The sequence below is a fragment of the Vitis vinifera genome, chromosome 7 (assembly GCF_030704535.1).
Source record: "Vitis vinifera cultivar Pinot Noir 40024 chromosome 7, ASM3070453v1".
In the NCBI taxonomy this organism is placed as follows: Eukaryota; Viridiplantae; Streptophyta; class Magnoliopsida; order Vitales; family Vitaceae; genus Vitis; species Vitis vinifera.
The window spans coordinates 24,874,611-24,894,802 of record NC_081811.1 but is presented as its reverse complement, the minus strand read 5'-3'; the positions used below and the strand labels follow the sequence as shown (position 1 = coordinate 24,894,802).

The following is a 20,192-nucleotide window of genomic DNA, read 5'->3' as shown; positions in this document are numbered from 1 at the left end:
TGATCTAAGTGGGTCGTTGGAATTGTGTGGGATGTACGAAGTAGTCCATTTCATCAACTTTTTATCCACTAGAAAATCCAATCAATGGTGCAAATTTTGTTAGCACACCTTAGTCATTAGTCATTGTCTACTTCCTCTTCAACTAAATAAAGAAAACTTAAACCACACGTCCAAATAATAAAATAAATAAATAAATATATAATACAAAAAATCTTTTTGATGCTTTTCTTCATTAATAATTTTACATCAAACTAACAAACCCAAATAATTCAATACTTAAAATTCATACCAGATTTTAGGGAGAATTATACAATTACAATATTTTATACAAATATTGTTTTTTAAGAACCGAAACCTTTTCTATTTCATATCAAGTAAATGATACACGATTACTAGATGTCGATGAAGATCTTAGATGAAGACAGACCATGGAATAAAAATACATTTGGTGTTGTGGTTTTTAACGTCAATTCATGATTATATGAAGATAAGTTGACGGAGATAAAAGATAAGGTTGGAGAAATAAAAAAATAAAAATAAAAAGCCTTAAAATTCTCAAATAACTAATATAAAGTTTTGACACAAATATATCAATAGAAGGAAGAATACAATAATAAAGTAAATCATATATAAAAGATATATATGTGATTTTAATATAGTTCGACTAATTATATTTACTTTTATAGATGATAAGAGAGAACATTTTATTAAATGATGAAGAATATTATAAATGACAAAATAGATATAATTATTAAGTTTCAAAACATCTCAATTTTTTTCACTTTTCATATTTACACATTAATGAACTCTCTTATTCTATTTAAGTGTTCTGGTTCTTCCTTGCATGTCTATCTTATAAGCATATTTCTCTCAAATTTATCTCTTTGACAAATTTTTCCTCTTATAATTTAAAATATTTATTAAAATATTTCTAATAATTTTTCTTATTCTATAAAAAAATCTAATTATAATTTTATATATATTTCAAAAATACTTATATTAAGTGTGAAACCAAGGTTTGATTAATCTTGCTTTTTATGATAACAAAATAAGGTTTAGAACTAATGATTATATTTCAAGTGTGATTAGGCAAGACGATTTCCAAAGTAGCAATCATAAAGACAAATCAAGTCAAGGAGAAATCATGAAGAAGAAGACCACTTCAAAGAGAAGTGTTTTTCAATACCCAATTTTCATAAGATCTTTTTGTAAGGTTGTTGGTGCACTAGGATTTTCATACATTACATTCTTTACTTATGCACCAAAATCATTTAAAAGTTATTTTATTTTAAATTTTTTAAAATTGGATGATTTCATGTTTTCAACTAAAACCTTGTGTCAAATATTTTCCAAAACTTGTTTAAAAGGTTTTAAGTTGAAAAAGTTGGGTGTTGAGCTCAAAACGGCTTAACCGATTGAATCGGATGAGGAATCGATCGATTCCCCAACTCAACCGATCGAGGGGTACAAAAAACCTTCTCTCTCTTCCAGAACGGTTGTTCAATCGGTCAAGATGTGAACAGTAACCGATCGACCCCCACCTCAACCAGTCAAGGTGTGAACAGTACCTGATCGAGGTCCAACAGTCACCTTCCAAGCATTAAATGTTAATGACTAGTAAAACCAGTCAACCCCCAGCTCGACCTGTCGAACCCCAGCTCGACCTGTCGAACCCCCAACAGTTAGTTTAACTTTTTTTCCTCTATAAAAAGGCTTCAAATTTTTATTGTTTATAAACTTAACATTCCTAAACTTTTCTTCAATATATTTGAGCATTGGAAGAGTGTTTTTGAGTGCACCATTGTTCTAAAACTTGCATATCGTTAATGTACCATTTTATCTTAATTTTTCTTGTATCATTTGAGCCTAAAGTTTTGTATTAGGATTTTGTGAAATTATTTGTATATCTTTGAGAGGAAGAATCTAAGTGTGAGGTATCACTTAGGGATTCTCAAGTGTGAAGTATCACTTGAGGGGTTGTTCAAGAGTAAGGTATCTCTTAAGAAGTGTAAAGGGTGCTTGGAGCCAAAAGTCCAATAGGATGGATTGAAATCATAATCCAATTGTATTGTTTGAAGGCTTGGTTTGGAAATCTTGAATTAGTGGAACCTTAAGTTTATGATTGAAGCTAGATGAGAATGGATGTAGGTCGGGCTGCGCCGAACCACTATAAAATCTTGTGTTTGCATTCTCTCTTCCCTACCTTTTTACTTTATATGCAATTATCTTTATATTGTTTTTTTTATATACTTTCATCTAATTGCCTCTTGCATTCACATATTTTAAATTTACAAAAAGAGACTATCACCCTATTCTCCCCCTAGGGTGATTACCATAGATTGGATTAACATAATTTTTCTAACAATTGGTATCAGAGCTAGGCCTCTTGTTTAAGACTTAATCGTCTAAGGGGTAATGACTAATCCATCAAGCTCATCTCACATTGAAACTTTTTCAACCACCCAAACTCTATTCTTTACGAGAATCGATTATTCCTATTGGAAAGGAAAAATGTCTTGGTTTTTAAAATATATTAATCTTGATCTATGGGATGTCATTGAAGATGGTCCCAACATTCCTTCAAAATTAGAAAATGGAGTGATGGTTCCAAAACCTAAGCAAGAATGGGATGAGCTTGATAAAAAGAAAGTTCAATTAAATGTCAAAGTCATTTTTATCTTACATTGTGCTATTGATAGAAATGAATCTAATCGTGTTTGATAATGTAAGTCGGCTAAAGAAATTTGGAGACTATTAGAAATCACTCATGAGGGAACTAACCAAGTTAAAGAGTCTAGAATCAACATTCTTGTGCATGATTATGAATTATTTTCTATAAAAGATTTTGAATCTATTGTAAAGATGTTTTCTGGGTTCATGGTGATTGTGAATGAACTTGAAGCCTTGGGAAATACCTACACCGAAGTAGAGAAAGTCATAAAGATCTTAAGGTTTCTACCAAAGAAATGGGAAACAAAAGTGATGGTTATTCAAGAAGTAAAAGATCTCACCAAACTCTCACTTGAAGAACTCATTGGATCACTCATGACTTATGAGATAAATTTGAACAATCATTAAAGAGTTGAAGAAACTAATAAAATTATAGCTTTTATGGCTTCAACAAATGATGATGAAGAGGAAGAGAGTGAAAGTGAAGTAATAAAGACTCCATGGAAGAAGAATGCACAAATGAGGATGCCAACATGTGCTTCGTGGCTTTGGAGGAACATGAAGATGAGGTAAATTCCAACTCCAATTATAATGAGTTTCAAGATGTACTTCAATAATTATATTTTGATCTTGAAAAACTTGGGTTAAAAAATGTCTCTCTCAAGAAAAAGATTTATTGTCTTCAAAATGAGCTCAATGAGCTTAAGAAAAAATTTAAAAATATGGAGAAGACAAAAATCTCTTTTGAAAAGGAAAATGAGGAGTTGAAAAAGAAAAATAAATGGTTAATATCATCTCTACAAAAATTCTCAAATGGTAAAAAACAAACTTTTGATATGATTTTGGCAAGTTAAAAGTGCATTTTTGATAAAAAAAAAAAAAAGGGGGGGGGGGGGGGGCTAAACTACAAGCCTTTCAAAAATCAAAAATATTTTAAGAATTATTTTGTAAAGGAAGCCTTTAGTTTTTCACCTTCAACTATTTGCAATTTTTGTGGAAGAGGAGGTCACATTAGTGATATGTGTCCTTTAAGAAAATATCTTCATATTCTTCAAAACTCTAAATTATTTTGGATTCCAAAACGAGAAAAAGCTAACCCTCTAGGACCCAAAAAGATATAGATACTAAAAGTTACTTAATTTGTTTTGTAGGGATTCATAAAAAAATGAGGATATACTTACCTTGGAAAGAATTCATTGATAATATTGGTAATGGTATCTCTTTTAAAGCTTAATTTGCAATATCATTTTATTATTTTGCTAACACTTAGTATATTTTTTGTTAATAATATAACTTTTGATATCACATTGATAAAATTGGTATATTTTTAAACCAAGGTTTGGATTAAAAAGAAAATTTTTTTATACCTAGTAAAATTGAATGATCATATGTTTGTATGCTCTAATAGTGTTATTCAATGCATGTTGTATATCTTGTCAATTGTTAAATTGCTCTTTATGCTATTTATGTTTGATTATATCATTTTAAACGCCCTTAATATACTCCTTGAAGTTTCTAAACTTGAATATTTTTTAAATTCAAATGAGCATATATTAAGGGGTAGCTTTTTAGCAACCTTGGTTGTCATTATAAAAAAGGAGGAAATTATGAAACCAAAGTTTGATTAATCTCGGTTTTGATGATAACAAAACAAGATTTATAACTAATGATTATATTTCAAGTGTGATTATGCAAGATTATTTCCAAAGTGGTAATCATAAAGATAAATCAAACCAAGGAGAAATCATGAAGAAGAAAACCACCTCAAAGAGAAGTGTTTTTCAAGACCCAAGCTTCATAAGATCTCTTTGTAAGGTTGTTGGTGCACTAGGATTTTTATACATTACATTCTTTACTTATGAACCAAAATCATTTAAGAGTTATTTTGTTTTAAATTTTTAAAAATTGGATGATTTCATGTTTTCAACTAAAACCTTGTGTCAAATGTGTTTACAAAATTTGTTTAAAAGATTTTAAGTTGAAAAAGTTGGGTGTTGAGCCCAAAACGGCTCAACCGGTTGAACCGAATGAGGAATGGGTCGACCCCCCAGTTCAACCGGTCGAGGGGTGTAAAAAATATTTTTTCTCTTCTAGAACGGTTGTTCAACCGGTCAAGATGTGAATAGTAACTAGTCGAGGTCCAATGGTCACCTATCAAATATTAAATGTTAACAGCTAGTCAACCAGTCGATCCCTAACTTGATTGGTCAAACCCCCAACGACTAGTTTGACTTTTTTCGTCTATAAAAAAACTCAAAATCTTCATTGTTTATAAGTTTAACCTTCCCAAACATTTCTTAAATATATTTGAGCATTTGAAGAGTGTTTTTTAGTGCACAATTGTTCTAAAACTTGCATATCTTTAGTGCATCATTCAATCCTAGTTTTTCTTATATCATTTGAGTCTAAAGTTTTGTACTAGGATTTTGTAAAACTATTTGTATATCTTTGAGAGGAAGAATCTAAATGTGAGGTATCACTTAGGGATTTTCAAGTGTAGAGTATCACTTGAGGGGTTGTTTAAGAATAGGATATCTCTTAAAAAGTGTAAAGGGTGCTTGGAGCCAAAAGTCCAAGAAGGTAGATTAGAACCATAATTTAATTGTATTGATTGAAGACTTAGTTTGGAAACCTTGAATTAGTGGAACCTCAAGCTTGGGATTGAAGGTAGAGGAGAGTGGATGTAGGTTGGGTTGAACCGAACCACTATAAAATCTTGTATTTGCATTCTTTTTTTCCTACTTTTTTACTTTATATGCAATTGTCTTTATATTTTTTTATTATATACTTACATATAATTGTCTTTTATATTTACATATTTTAAATTTATAAAAAGAGACTATCGCCCTATTCAACCCCCTTTTAGGGTAATTATCATAAGTTGGATTAGCCTAATTTTTCTAACATTAATTAAGAATTTAAGAAAATTCCAACATAGTGAAGGTTGAACCAAGACCTAAACAATGAACCATGAAGAACGATCCTAAAATTTGAATAGTATACATTATTCATAATAGAGACCTTTATCCATTTAAAAACTATGTGTGATCTTTAATAATTGCTTCTACCATTAATTATTTCAAATAAAGCTTATAAAAAGGATGAGCCGTCGTGTTGCCGGCTAATCACATCTTATGGCCGCCTTGTGCTTTTAATAATTAAAATTTACATAAAAATAGACGACAAGTGATATAAAGTAGTAAAAAAATGATGTACACCCATTATGAATTCAAAATTTCAATAGTAAGATTAAAATTTGTTACAAAACAACAGAAAAATTATCGGTCCATTCGATACTCACAAGACCTCAAGATGTCATTTTCAATATAAAGTTTATAATCAAGTCAAAACAGACCCACCCACTTCTCCATTTTTTATGTTTTTCAACATCCAAGGAGCTAGGGTAGCCGGTATGAACATGATGTTTTTGGGTTTTCACCACTTTGGTCATTGTATCTTAATTTAATTTAATATTCTCTTACATTAATTATTAAAGAATGCATTATAAAAATCTATTTTCCTTAAAATAAACATAAAAAATAATCCTATGATAGTTTAGTTTAGATCACATTATTGTTTTCAACCCATTTGCTAGGTTCATAGTACTGGACGATCAACTAATCCATACAAAAAAAAAAAAATGTCAAGTCTTTAATCTTAATGCGGAATCTTCGCTTGCCTGCATTCTACATTATTGTTCATGACAAGACATCATGATCTAAAGATAAAGTATTTGAAATCTTTCCCGGTCGAATAATGCTTATATTTTTTTTCATATCCTCTAATTTTTGGGGCCCGGGGACCTCGTTCTTATCTTTATTAAATATCTAATGCTTGGATCATCAAAGATGTCAGCCAAGCTGTATGGTGTACAGTGTACTGCTTTGCCAGGTATTTATAGAGACCAATAAGCCTTCAGAGAAGTTCGTACTCGCACTCACCATAAGTCATAAGCCCATCTGAGAGTCGCTGCAAAATGGCAAAATCCCCAGAAGAGGAACACCCGGTGAAAGCTTTTGGATGGGCGGCTAGAGATCACTCTGGGCATCTGTCTCCCTTTAACTTCTCTAGAAGGTATATGTTTTTAAGGCGTTAAAATCTTGCTCTTATCCTTTCTGAATCAGATTATTTTCCTGAAATTGTTTGGTTCGTGGTTACTGAAATATGGGGACTGAACTGAACTTCGTTCACTAAAGACAGGTTTGCGGTCAAATCGCCCTTCAGGGCTGTTTAGACCGCCTGCTTTGGCAGCTTTTGAAACCCAAACCCCGTTCTTTTGGCCAAAAATATAATCTGTTTAGACCTATTTTGAAATCATGCCACAGAGAGTTGATAGACCTCTCCGGCTAACTTATTTTGACATAAATACCCTTTAATGTTTCGATTATTTAGTATTTTTTTATCAAAACGTATATTTATTTTGGGTTGAAAAAACGGAGGGTTAGCTGTACGGATATTTTAATATTTAATATAAATTTTGGAAATATTTAAAAATTGTGGTTGTTGAAAATTGAAATGACGGACTTGACCTTAACAACGAAGATATTTATAGGTTTTATTATTTTTATATTTGTATTTTAATATTATTTTTTTCTTTTATATATTCATCTCATTATTTATATGTTTACGTAATGTCTTGAATTTTTTTTGTATATTTTAAAGGAAGGTGGCAAATTTTACCTTTTGGGTTAGTTTTTTTTTTAATGATAATAAAGAACATGTGTGTGGTGGATGGTGTTGCAGGGCAACAGGAGAGGAGGACGTGAGGTTTAAAGTGTTGTATTGTGGTATATGTCACTCTGATCTTCACAGCATCAAGAATGAATGGGGCAACGCCGCCTACCCTATGGTGCCTGGGTATGCATTTTTATTTTTCTTTGTTTTTTCCTAGGGAAATATAAAATGAACAAACCAAACATGACCTTAGTTCTCGGGATAGTGAGTGAGTTTGAAGTTCGGCTCACGTGTTGTCATTTTTGTTGTAGCCTTGTGTTGATGATATTAATTTTGTGATTATAAAAGACAGTCACATCCACACAACTTGTACCAAGAATTATTATGTTTATTTAACTGTGAAATGTACCATATATCTTGAATATTGCAGGCATGAAATTGTAGGAGTTGTAACAGAAGTTGGAAGCAAGGTAGAAAAATTCAAAGTTGGAGATAAAGTGGGTGTGGGATGCCTGGTTGGGGCATGCCACTCCTGTGAGAGCTGTTCTGACGACCTTGAGAATTATTGTTCCAAACTGATACTTACTTACAACATGCCATACCATGATGGAACTAGAACTTATGGAGGCTATTCTGATACGATGGTGGCTCCTGAGCGTTATGTAGTTCGAATCCCTGATAACATGCCCCTTGCTGCAGGAGCACCACTCCTCTGTGCCGGGATCACAGTCTATAGTCCCCTAAAATATTTTGGATTCACCCAACCTGGTATGCACATAGGTATAGTTGGCCTAGGTGGGCTTGGTCATGTCGCCGCCAAATTCGCCAAGGCCTTTGGAGTTAAAGTCACATTAATCAGTACCTCTCCTAGCAAGAAGAAAGAAGCTATTGAACATCTTGGAGCTGACTCATTTTTGGTTAGTCGCGACCCAGAACAGATGCAGGTAACATATGCTATTCGCTTCCCAAATTTTGAATTGGCTGTGCTTTTAAAATCGGTTATTAAGTGTGTTCCATTTTGAGATTTAAATGGAAAAGCATGGTGTAGGCTGCAATGGGCACAATGGATGGCATTCTTGACACGGTCTCAGCTACTCATCCCCTCCTACCATTGCTTGGTCTTTTAAAGAATAATGGAAAGCTTATTCTGCTTGGAGTACCAGAGAAGCCACTTGAGCTGCCAGCATTTTCTTTGATTATGGGTGAGTAGTTACTACAACATTTAACCATAGTACCAAAAAATGGTCAAGCTTTTGATTAGAATTTCTGTTCGATTTTTGAGGCTGACAAGAAATGTGAATCACAGGAAGGAAGACTGTGGCTGGCAGTGGCATTGGAGGAATGAAGGAGACACAAGAGATGCTTGATTTTGCTGCAAAACACAACGTGACTGCAGATATTGAGGTTGTTCCAATGGATTATGTGAACACTGCAATGGAGCGTCTTGCTAAAGCTGATGTTAGATATCGATTTGTCATTGATATTGGAAACTCCTTGTCTGCCACCAAGCCTTAAGTCTATTAAAGATGAGTGTAAGGAGCTTGGAGATTTAGGCGTTTGAGTGCAAACAGTCTGATTTCATCTAGAGTTATGTATTGAATAAATGACTCCTTGGTACCCTCAATGGATGGGCCAAAGCTCCTATTTCTTTGTGCATTGAAAGTTGTTTGGCGGCTTATTTAGCAATTACCTCAAGATTAAGGAGGATGCAAAACCTATATGGATTTACTACAAGTGTGAGAAAAGTATTTTCCTTTTTCTTATTGGTGGAAACTTTTATTTCAAGATCAATTTCATTCCCACAGCCTCCTTCACCCTTCACTTACGATTGCTAAACATTTAGAAAATATGATAAAAAGGAAAGAGAAATAGAATGTTTACTTCATTCCATGGAATTGAATCAGTGGGAGTGATTCCCATTCCCTTTATGACACTTGTTTACTTTGGGAATCAAAACTTAGAATATGAGTTCATAAGAAGGTAAGAAACCCATTCTCCAAATGGGGAGAATGGATTCATGGAGTGAATTTGAGGAATTCCACGTGATGCTCATATTTATTATATAATTAAATATTTAAATTATAATTACATTTAAATATAGATATTTGAGTATTTAGATATTTAAAGTAATCAAATTATTTAATATATTTAAAATTTTTTAAAATCATTAAAAATATCTAAGAATTTAATAAATTTAAATGTTATTAAATTCATTAAAATGATCTAACAAAGAAAAATAAATTATTAAAAACAATCTCCAAATTTATATAAAAAAATAAAAATAAAAATAAAAATAAAAATCATATGAATATCACATGAAAAGGAGTTACTTAAAAAAGAATAACAATAAAAATAGATTTTTTATTATATAATCATACTTACATTTTATTTCGATTTCTTATTATTAGTAAATAGCTCAAAATGAACAAGTTTTATTCTCACTCCCTTTTTTTAATAATTACATAAATGTTTCAATAAATTTCTCAATTCTATTTATATTACTTTTCATTATGCTTCATTAATCTTATTTTGATTTTTTATTTTATTTTTGAAAACAAATTGAAAAAAGTAATAAAATAATAATAATAAATTATTTATATATTAATATGATTTTTTTATTTAATTTCAAATACAATTTTAATGTTTAATAGTACGGAGTATTAGATGGTTTGTTTTTTTAATATTTTATTTTTATTAAATATTTAAAATAAAAAAATCAATATATTATTTTTTATTTAAAAAAATTAAATATTTTAATTTTTTATTCAATAAAAAAACTATAATAAATCATAGTAAAAATAAACAAGCAAATTGCTTTGCAAAAAGCTTTAAAAAAAAGAAAAAAAAGAAAAAAAAAGAAAATTATCTTTTGAGAGTGGGTAGCAGACGAGAAATCAGTTCACATCCCGAGGCCCCAACCATGTCTCCCACTCAGTCTCAATGTTTGCAATCTCAATGGCAGGTACTGTACTATGGCATTTTTTTTCATTCTATTCAAAATTAATTTTATTTTATGCCCTTTTATGTGCAAATTTTATTTTCTTATTACTATGAAATAGAATTGCAAATTTACTGAAATATTTTATTTGATAAATTTGATGATGTGACATCTATTTTTATTAGAATTATTAAATTATTCTTAATTTAATTATACTAGAATGTAGAGATATCATCAAATTGTGTATTAAGTGTAAAAAAAAAAAATAGTTATTTAAAGTTTTTATAAAATAAATAAGAAAAAATAGATTTTAATTAAAGAATATGTATTAAAATGTAAGTTGTTAAAACTCCCATAATTACAATTGGAGTGAAAAAGAAAAATAGAAAAAAAAAGTTTTATGTTATCTGACTTCACATATTGTTAATGGACAATCTAGGATTCTTGCACAAAAAGAAATTACGGGTAAGTCTCAAAGGATCCCTTTTGAAGATTATGGAATTCAGTGTTTTGAACCCCTTTACAAAGTCGACCTATCATTATAGGAGATTTTGTTCATATACACTATCATTCGACGGGATAAGTTTCTACTCTCAACCTAGACTCATTATAGTTGATGATTGATTTGCTTGACTCTAGCAAGGGTTGGGTAAAGGGCAACATTACCATTTCAAGCTTTTGGGATGGTTAAAAGGATGCGCCTTATGGGTAGGTCCATCTAAATCAATCTTTAACTTCAATATTTCTTTAGTTTCTTTCTTGATCCCATTTATTCACTTTTGTAGATAAGAAGAAGCAAGGTCACTAGATCGAGTAGGTAGAGAAAGTTGTGTGGGAGCCTTTGAATTGTTTGTATGTGATCAACACCACCTAGAGGAAGTATACTTCACTACTTTCAAAGCCAAATCTAAGGGAGATACTAGCCCATGTAGATCCTTTCGTTCCTTAGATCCTTCCTCAAATCTCTTTGGAATACCTAGTTCTCAAAGAACATTTCTTCCTTGAGGACCCAGATTACTACAAAGTTGCATGATTGGCAAACATTATTTTTACTTTTTTATCCAGTTCCGTAGACGATGCCAATTATTGTTACGTGACTTAGTGTATCACTAATGGATGGTCCAAGACTTTTGTATGAAAGGAAACTGTAGGTTCTTCTAACATAAACAAAAAGCCGACAAAGGAATTAGAGAATTGAAAGGATAGTGAAGTTAACTTCATTGTCAAGTCTAAGCTGGTATTTGTTTTTTATTTTTTATTTCTTAAATCTAAATAAAACTTAATTCTAAATACAACTTAATAATATTAAATATTAAGTTATTTATTTATTTTTTTGCTATTTTATTTTTATTAAATATTATATATATATATATATATATATATATATATATATATATATATATATATATATATATGTTGAGATTATGTTTTAAAAAGTCATTTTGATTATTCACCAAAAGGCTAAATATTTTTATTTTTTTTATTTAAAAAGTTTTAAAAATAAGTAATAAATAAAAAATTAGAAATAAATTATTTAAAGTCTTAAAATAAATCATATTTAACATTAAGTTAAATAATAATCACCACCTAACTTGGATGCTTCTTCAGAAAGAAACAAAAAGGCGACAAAGAATTGAAGAGTTGGAGGGATGGTCAGGTTGGCCCTGCTGCCGATAATAATAATAATAATAATCACCACCTAACTTGGATACTTCTTCGCAAAGAAACAAAAAGGCGACAAAGAATTGGAGTGCCGAGTCTAACTTGGAACTTGGGTGTTAATTCTTCCGGAATAATAAAAAAAGGCGGCTAAGGAATTGGAGTGTAAAAGGATGGTCTAAGTTGGTCTTCCTTAAATTATAGACGTCTTAGGCTTAATTACCTCACCTGATATGTCATCCCATGCCAACCCCAACAACTACAAACATGTTGCTTCAAACCCAACACCCATCACCGTATCTCTTATATTTTCATTCTCAACTACACTCATTTTCTATCCCAACAAAGTAGCCAAAGAAAATGGAAAAATCTCAGGAGGCCCTTGGATTGGCAACCACAAACACATTCGCTGTCTCCTCTCAATTCCTATTCTCCAGAAGGTCTGCTATCTCCTCTATCATAGATTTCTAGTTCTTAGCTGATCATCACCCATACTTCAATTTTCTGTACCCTTTTTGTGGCTTCCTTCCTGTATTTTTTTCAAGTAGCTAGTGTAGGGACCTCCCTTGGGCAAACACATGGCAGACTGCCTTGACCTCGCAAGGCACCCTTATATTGGACATGCAGCATCCCTTCGCCTCTATCCAGACATGTTCCATCAGCTAGGAACATCCAGTCCGGATCCAATAGTTAATGGCCAGTTGCCTCGTGCTCTTCTAAGATTACATGACGCGTTCCAAACAAGATCTCTAACCGTATTCTGCAGACAATCATTCTTCCTCCCACTAAAAGCATGCTCGATGGGACATCCCCATGTCTTTTCAGGGGACATGCTACGTTTTGCACTGTGCCGCCTGTAGAGTAAAGTGACAAGTGAGGCGCTAGATCGCCCCACCAGCAATCTCTATCAGCCGCCTAAAGAATAATTGTTAGGAATTTGAGGCTAATCCAAACTATGTAATCACCCTAGAGGGGGGGTAAATAGGGTGATGATCTTTTTTTCACAAATTTAAACTATGCAAAAATAAGAGACAATTATATGCAAGTATATAATAAACAAAATAATGACAATTGCATATAATTTAAAAGAGTTAGAGAAGAGAGAGTGCAAACACGAGAGTTTATAGTGGTTCGACACTTTTTTGCCTATGTCCACTCTCCTCAACCTCCTAACCGAGTGAGGGTTCCACTATTTTGAAGCTTCAACCAAGCTTCCAATCTCTTTACAATTGAATTATGGTTCTAATTCACCCTTTTGGACTTTTGGCTCCAAGCACCCTTTACACTTCTTCAAGAGATATCCCTCTCTTGAACAACCTTTCAAGTAATACCCATCATTTGAGAAAATTCCTCACAAAGATATACAGATAATGATCTCACAAAAATCCTAGTAATAGAACTTTAGGCTCAAAGATACAAGAAAAACTAGGATTGAATGGTACACTAAAGATATGCAAGTTATGAAACAATGGTGCACTCAAAAACACTTTTCCAAGGCTCAAATATAATCAAGAATGATTTGGGAAGGTTAAACTTATGAAACAATGAAGATTGGAGCCTTTTAATAAAAGAAAAAAAGTCAAACTAGCCGTTGGGGGTTCGTCTAGTGGAGCTAGGGGTCGACCGATTGACTAACCGTTAGCATTTAATGCTTGGAAAGTGACCGTTGGGCCTCAATCGGACCTCAACCGGTTAAGGTTCAACCTTGATCGGGAAGAGAAGGCCACTGGGAAAGAGAGAAACTTTTTGGCCTCCCTCAACCGATCATCGACCGGTTGAACCGGTTGACCGAAATTTTCTCTATTGTACCAAAATACGTAGCCTTTTTACGTAGTAACTCTGGTCAAGACAAACTAGAGAAAGAGTCACTACGGCTTTTGTAGTATTCCGGGTATGGTTCTCAAAGACTGGCTTATGAAAATTGTCAATACTAGAATAAATGAATTGTTTTTGTTTAAATCCTTAAGTGAAAAACAATATGTGAATAACGTGAAACTAAGTAAAAGAAATTAAATTAATAAGAAAAAATGAATATTGATTTTAAATTCAATTGATTCAAGTTTGGGGTTTTCCACAATCCAACATAGGGTATAGAAATTAGAGAAAACAAGGGTATTTTAAGTAATATGATCTTAGGGTTTTAGGATCCTTGGCCGCTCGCGATCAAGTTGAGTTCTATAACTCAAGATTGCATCCGAAACCTAATTTTTCCTTTTTAAAACAGATTCCTAAAACCATCAAATGAATGAGATTGATTATCAATTTAAGATTTGGCTTTTTAACCCTTCCTACTCCTTATAGCTTTGTTTAAGGGCAAATAACGGTAGGTAAGACAAGGATAACTAATGATCAAGAATTACCAAGAATCACTAGTATCAAGTAATAACCTACTGTATCATTCCCTAAACGAACTCACAAGGATAAGATAAAAAAAATGATAAATTGTCACCCAATCAATAATTAATCTCATTGTTATAATAATTTACCCATTGTCCCTATAGGTTTCCTAACCCTTAGGTTTTCATGCTTCAAGCCCCAAGTTGGCTTTTAGCCTCTCATGGGAGTGATGTCACATTCACAATCCATAATAGAGTAAAAATCCATAATTTGAATCAAAAGAAACTAAAAACAATATATTCAATAAAGAAGAAAAAGAAAACAAACCAAAGTTCTCGTCTTCTTCCACCTTCAATGTTAAACTCTCCAGAAAAAAATCTCAGATCCTAAAACCTAGAATTGAGAGAGTTTATATAATATCCTCAATTACCTAACATGTGGCACACTCTCATTGGCCACTTATTACAAAATAATTTCCTAAAAATGATTAAAAAATAATAAAATGGTGATTTCTAGTCGTGTGGGGTCCACCTAGGGCGGATGGAGTGCTTTAGATGCAATTCCCGAGGTAGAGGAGGTGGAACATCAAAGTGGTAGTGGGTGAATTCGAAATTGGTGTCATTTCGAAGTGGATTTCAAATTCATAAGTTGAATTTCGAAATCATTTTGAAATGACCCTCCAACTTAGTGCAGTTGTCTTCAAATGGTCATAACTTCTTCATTTCAGCTCCGATTTGCAAACCGTTTGAAGCGTTGGACTCCTGACTTCCCGAGCTTCGAAACGATATATATTGTGTATATAATGGACTCCATAAAGTGCTCCAAATTTGTCCTCAAAGTCAGAGTATATAATGCCATCAGATTTTTGAGTTCTAAATTTCCATGCAGCTAAATCTTGCTTCATGCCTCATTTCCCATGCTTTCTTGCCTTCTTTCTTATTTTATAATGGTCATTTCTCATCTTCCAAACTCATGATATCCTCGTCTTGCCTTTCCTTATGTTCAATGAGTCTTGACTCACTTATTTCCTCATTTAGCCCTTTCTTGATCTTTCAAAATCTAAAGTCATTCAATTTGCACCATTTTCTTCCCTTGAACCTGAGATAAGTGTCCAAAGTACAAATTAAACTCATGGCTAGGGCCTTAGCATTGATATAGGTCAAGCTGGGTGATTTGAATGTCCTTTTGTGCACAAATCATATAGAATATGTGCCATCAGAGCACATATTTTGGCTCTAATCACCGGTTGAGCCATTTTTTGGCTCAACACCCAATCTTTTTCAACTTAAAACCTTTTAACACAAGTTTGAAAATCATTTAACACAAGGTTTTAATTGAAAACATGAAATCATCCAATTCTTAAGATATTTAAAACAATATTACTCTTGGATGATTTTGGTGCATAAATAAAGAATGAAATGCATGAAAGTCTTAGTGCACCAACAACCTTACAAAGAGATCTTATGAAGGTTTGGTCTTGAAAAACTCTTCTTTTTGAGGTAGTCTTCTTCTTCATAATTTCTCCTTGGCTTGATTTGTCTTTGTGATTGCCACTTTGGAAATAGTCTTGCCTAATCACACTTGAAATATGGTCATTAGTTCTAAACCTTGTTTTGTTATTATCAAAATCAAGATTAACCAAACCTTGGTTTCATAATAATGATTGCGCTGCCACCCTCTGAACAGTCATCATGACTGTGAAAGTCAAAGGACCTCCCCAGCTTAGATGTGACAAGGTTCTAGATACTATAAAAGCCTTCCCATAACTCAATGGAGGGGGAGAGGAGGTAAGATAGCCACTTCTGGAATTCCTAAAAGGAGATATTCTATATAATTGTCAATCTAACTAGGCTTCGGAGGGTGTGTCCGGACAACCTGTCCGAACATCTTTTGTAGGAGAGTAGAAGGAAACATCACTCTTAGTTGATTGGGCGTCGATATTAGAGAGATACAACACTTCCAGCGTCGCGACATCAACAACTAGGACGCAATTCTCAAGGTTTTTGAATTCTTCAAAACTCATAGGATCAATGTCCCAGTTTGAATAAAAGAAATTACAGGGGTGCCCGTGAATTTATCAGAGAAGTAATTTAGAAACTGCACTATTTTCAAAAAGCAAACAATTGTATGATTGAGAAAGACACTCACTTGAGCTCAATTCTTTGTGTGTCTGGATCACTCAGCAAAATGGCCACATCCCCTGAAGACGAACATCCAATGAAGGCCTTTGGGCAGCTAGAGACAACTCTGGGCACCTCTCTCCCTTCAACTTCTCCAGAAGGTGATTAATTTCCTTAATTTTTGGTTTTTTTGTTTTTTCCTTGAATTGATAATAAGGGTGATGGTAGCGATGACACCGATGATCTGATCTTTTTTGTGGTTGGAATTATGCTATAGGTCAACAGGGGAGGAGGACGTGAGATTTAAAGTGCTGTACTCTGGTTTATGTCACTCTGATCTTCACCACTTACCCTCTTGTGCCCGGGTATGAAATGTATTGTTTTTTTTTTTTTTTTGAATATCTAATCACGCTTAAGGACAATTTTAATTGTCATGTAGATCCGTTACATGCTGACCAATTTTAATGGTCATTTGGAATGGTTTGCGTTTGAAGAACAAAAGAATGTAACCAAACCACAAAATTCCAAATGTAATGAAGGAAAAAGTGTGTTTTTATGTGTTCATTTAAAAATATATGTAAAATAGGATTCTCATCTTTTAATATTTTAAACCATATATTAAAATATTATGAAAGGAACCCCCCTTTGCTTTGTCCTTTTCTTTTGCTTGCTCCACCCCGAGAAGTGAATTTGAGCTCTCCTTCAAATAAAAGGGGTGTCCAACGATGGGTTTTTATTTTACAAATGAGTAATGTTGATCATTCTCACCACTTTTGTCACATTCTTCTAACACCTTAAATGTCAAATGAAAGCTTGTCATATTATTTATGACATTAATTAGAGAAAGAACCAAGACCTAACTCATATTAATAGTCGACTCTAAGAAGAGACACTATGTTCAAAAGTTATAGCATTGCAATATGTATATATATCATTCCATCCTGCTTCTGAAGGCACGAGATTGTAGGAGTTGTGACAGAAGTCGGAAGCAAGGTGAACAACTTCAAAGTTGGAGATAAAGTAGGTGTGGGGTGCCTCGTTGGGGCATGCCACTCTTTCCAGAATTGTTCTAATGACCTTGAGAGTTACTGTCCCAAACTGATAGGCACACATGGTTCCCAGTACCATGATGGAACCATATGTTATGGTGGTTACTCTGACACCATGGTGGCCAATGAGCACTATGTGCTTCATATCCCCGATAACATGCCACTTGACGTGGGAGCACCTCTCCTATGTGCCGGGATCACAGTCTATAGTTCCTTAAGATATTTTGGACTCAGTGAACCAGGAATGCACGTAATAGTTGGTCTGGGTGGGCTTGGTCATTTGGCTGTCAAATTTGCCAAGGCTTTTGGGTGTAAAGTCACAGTAATCAGTACATCCCCGAGAAAGAAGAAAGAAGCCATTGAACATCTTGGTGCTGACACATTTCTAGTTAGCCGTGATGCAGACCAAATGCAGGTAATCTAGCAGTTAGAATTATGTACCCTGGTGTTCACATGCTTCCCAATTATCAAGCTTTATAATCTCATAATTACTTCGATATAATTTATATTGTATACGGGACTATGTAGGCTGCAATGGGCACGATGGATGGTATCATCGACACGGTCTCTGCAATTCATCTTCTTCTTCCATTGATCAACCTTTTAAAGTCTCATGGAAAGCTTGTTATGTTGGGGATACCTGATCAACCACCCGAGCTTCCAATCTTTCCTTTGCTTATGGGTAAATAAGTATTGTTGCATTTCTACTAAGAAAATAAATCAATTAACTTTTTTTGCTTTAATTTGGATTATTTTAATAAGAAATGACAATGCAGGAAGGAAGACTGTGGCCGGTAGTGCCGCTGGAGGATTGAAAGAGACACAAGAGATGATTGATTTTGCAGCAAAACACAACATAAGGCCAGAAATTGAGGTTATTTCCATGAATTACGTGAACATTGCAATGGAGCGTCTCGCAAAGGGTGATGTCAAATACAGATTTGTCATTGACATTGAAAACACCTTGGCTGCTACCAAGTCTTAGCACACTATCATCACAAACTTGTTTTTGTACCATTTTAGTTGATTTTGAAAGAAAAATATTTTCAAATTGATAAATTGTGGTTTTTTCTTTCATTCTTTCATTTGTTCATATACAGAGTATAAATAGAGGGTAATCACCATTCTAAGAATGACAAAGAATGATATAAGGAAAAAACAACTAATATCCTAATATCTCAACTTTCCTAGTATCTCAATATTTCTAATATCTCAACTTTCCTAATATCTAAGCATTCATAATATCTCAATACTAAATGATATAAGAAAATATTGGTATAAGGAAAGCATTCCTAATATCTCAACAAAATAAATAGAAGAGGAAATTACAAAAATAAAAGTTTGAAATCATAATGACAAAGTGAATAATAGTGTCAATATTTACCCTAGCATGCAATTGGTTCTAATGAAATTGTGTTGATGGTTATTGGTAGGAATAAAATAAAGTAGGAATAAGGTGCAAATAGCATAAATAGAGAATGTGAAAACTTCGACAATAAGATGAAAAACTTTAATGTTGTGTCATTGTTAACATGGGATGGAAAGAAAAATTATTAGTTGGGGATAATTATTAGAAAAATTACTTTAAATTTTTTTTTTAAATTTGGGTTAATAAAAAAAAATTTAATACCTCAAAATTTTTAAATAGTTTTTAGAAATATTTTTTAATAGAATTTTTAAAAAATTCTTATATCTAATGTAAATTTACTATTATTTTTTAATTAAAAAAGAAAAAGAAAATAGGAAGTATTTTCACAATAACTATTTTTAGTTAAATCCTTCGTAAGAAATTTTTTTAGTTCATTTCTAAAGTTGCTCATTATCATGTTTTAACATAATTAATTATAAATTCATATTTTTAAAAGACATTTGTAATATAATTACATGTATTTATATAATAATTCTATCATAATTTTATTTCTTTAATAAAAACTTAAATTACATATAAGAGTTTTATGTATTTTTGACTCTTTTCTATCCATATCATTTACTATTGTCCATATAGAAACTTCAATATTAATACACTAATGTAAAAAGTAAAAACATAAATATTAAATTAATTATATAATGGATTTGAGTGAATCTAAGTGGGCTTGGACGTATCTAAATGAGTTTACGTGAACTTAAGTGAGTTTGGATGTGCCTAAATGGGCTTGAGTGAATTTAAATGGGTCTAGGTGAACTTAAATGGGTCAAGTATGCCTAAATGGGCCTAAGTAAACCAAAGTGAATCTGATGTGCCTAAATGAACTAATATGCTTAAATGGGTCTAAGTGAACTTAAATAGACTTAGGTGTGCTTAAATAACCTAGGGTGATGAGAAAAATATTTAAGGTGGTGTTTGTTTTTTTTTGTTGAATAAAAAAAGTCAATATTTTTTTTTTCTATTTAGCTAAAAGTGATGTATTGATATCAATCAACATAACTAAATTAAACTTATTGATAACAAGTTTATTTTAATTATGTTGGTTGATATCAACATGCTAGTTTTAGCTGAATAATAAAAACTAAATATTTTGACTTTTTTTATATAAGCAAAAAAACAAACACCACCTCAGTAACCTATAGTGATTCGAAAGGTGCCTATATATAAGGTTTAATGTACCGTGAATCAAATTTACATCCATTATATGAGATATTTTCATACATACATCAACAAACTCTCCAATAATTATTATTATTACAACAAATTAATAATAATAATAATAATAATAATGAGAATGATAATAATATATAAAATATAAA

General features: G+C 32.3%; 1 protein-coding gene across 1 annotated transcript; it reads left to right on the top strand.

The window, feature by feature from the left end:
- Nucleotides 1-2,862: 2,862 nt before the first annotated feature.
- LOC100855108 (uncharacterized) lies at nt 2,863-18,432 on the top strand. Its single transcript, XM_059737731.1, is given in 13 exon segments — nt 2,863-2,985; nt 6,668-6,744; nt 7,414-7,527; nt 7,775-8,288; nt 8,393-8,546; nt 8,651-8,858; nt 16,462-16,502; nt 16,505-16,559; nt 16,676-16,741; nt 16,743-16,763; nt 17,352-17,862; nt 17,976-18,129; nt 18,224-18,432. Coding segments are annotated over 13 exon segments (2,247 nt in total).
- Nucleotides 18,433-20,192: the final 1,760 nt, after the last annotated feature.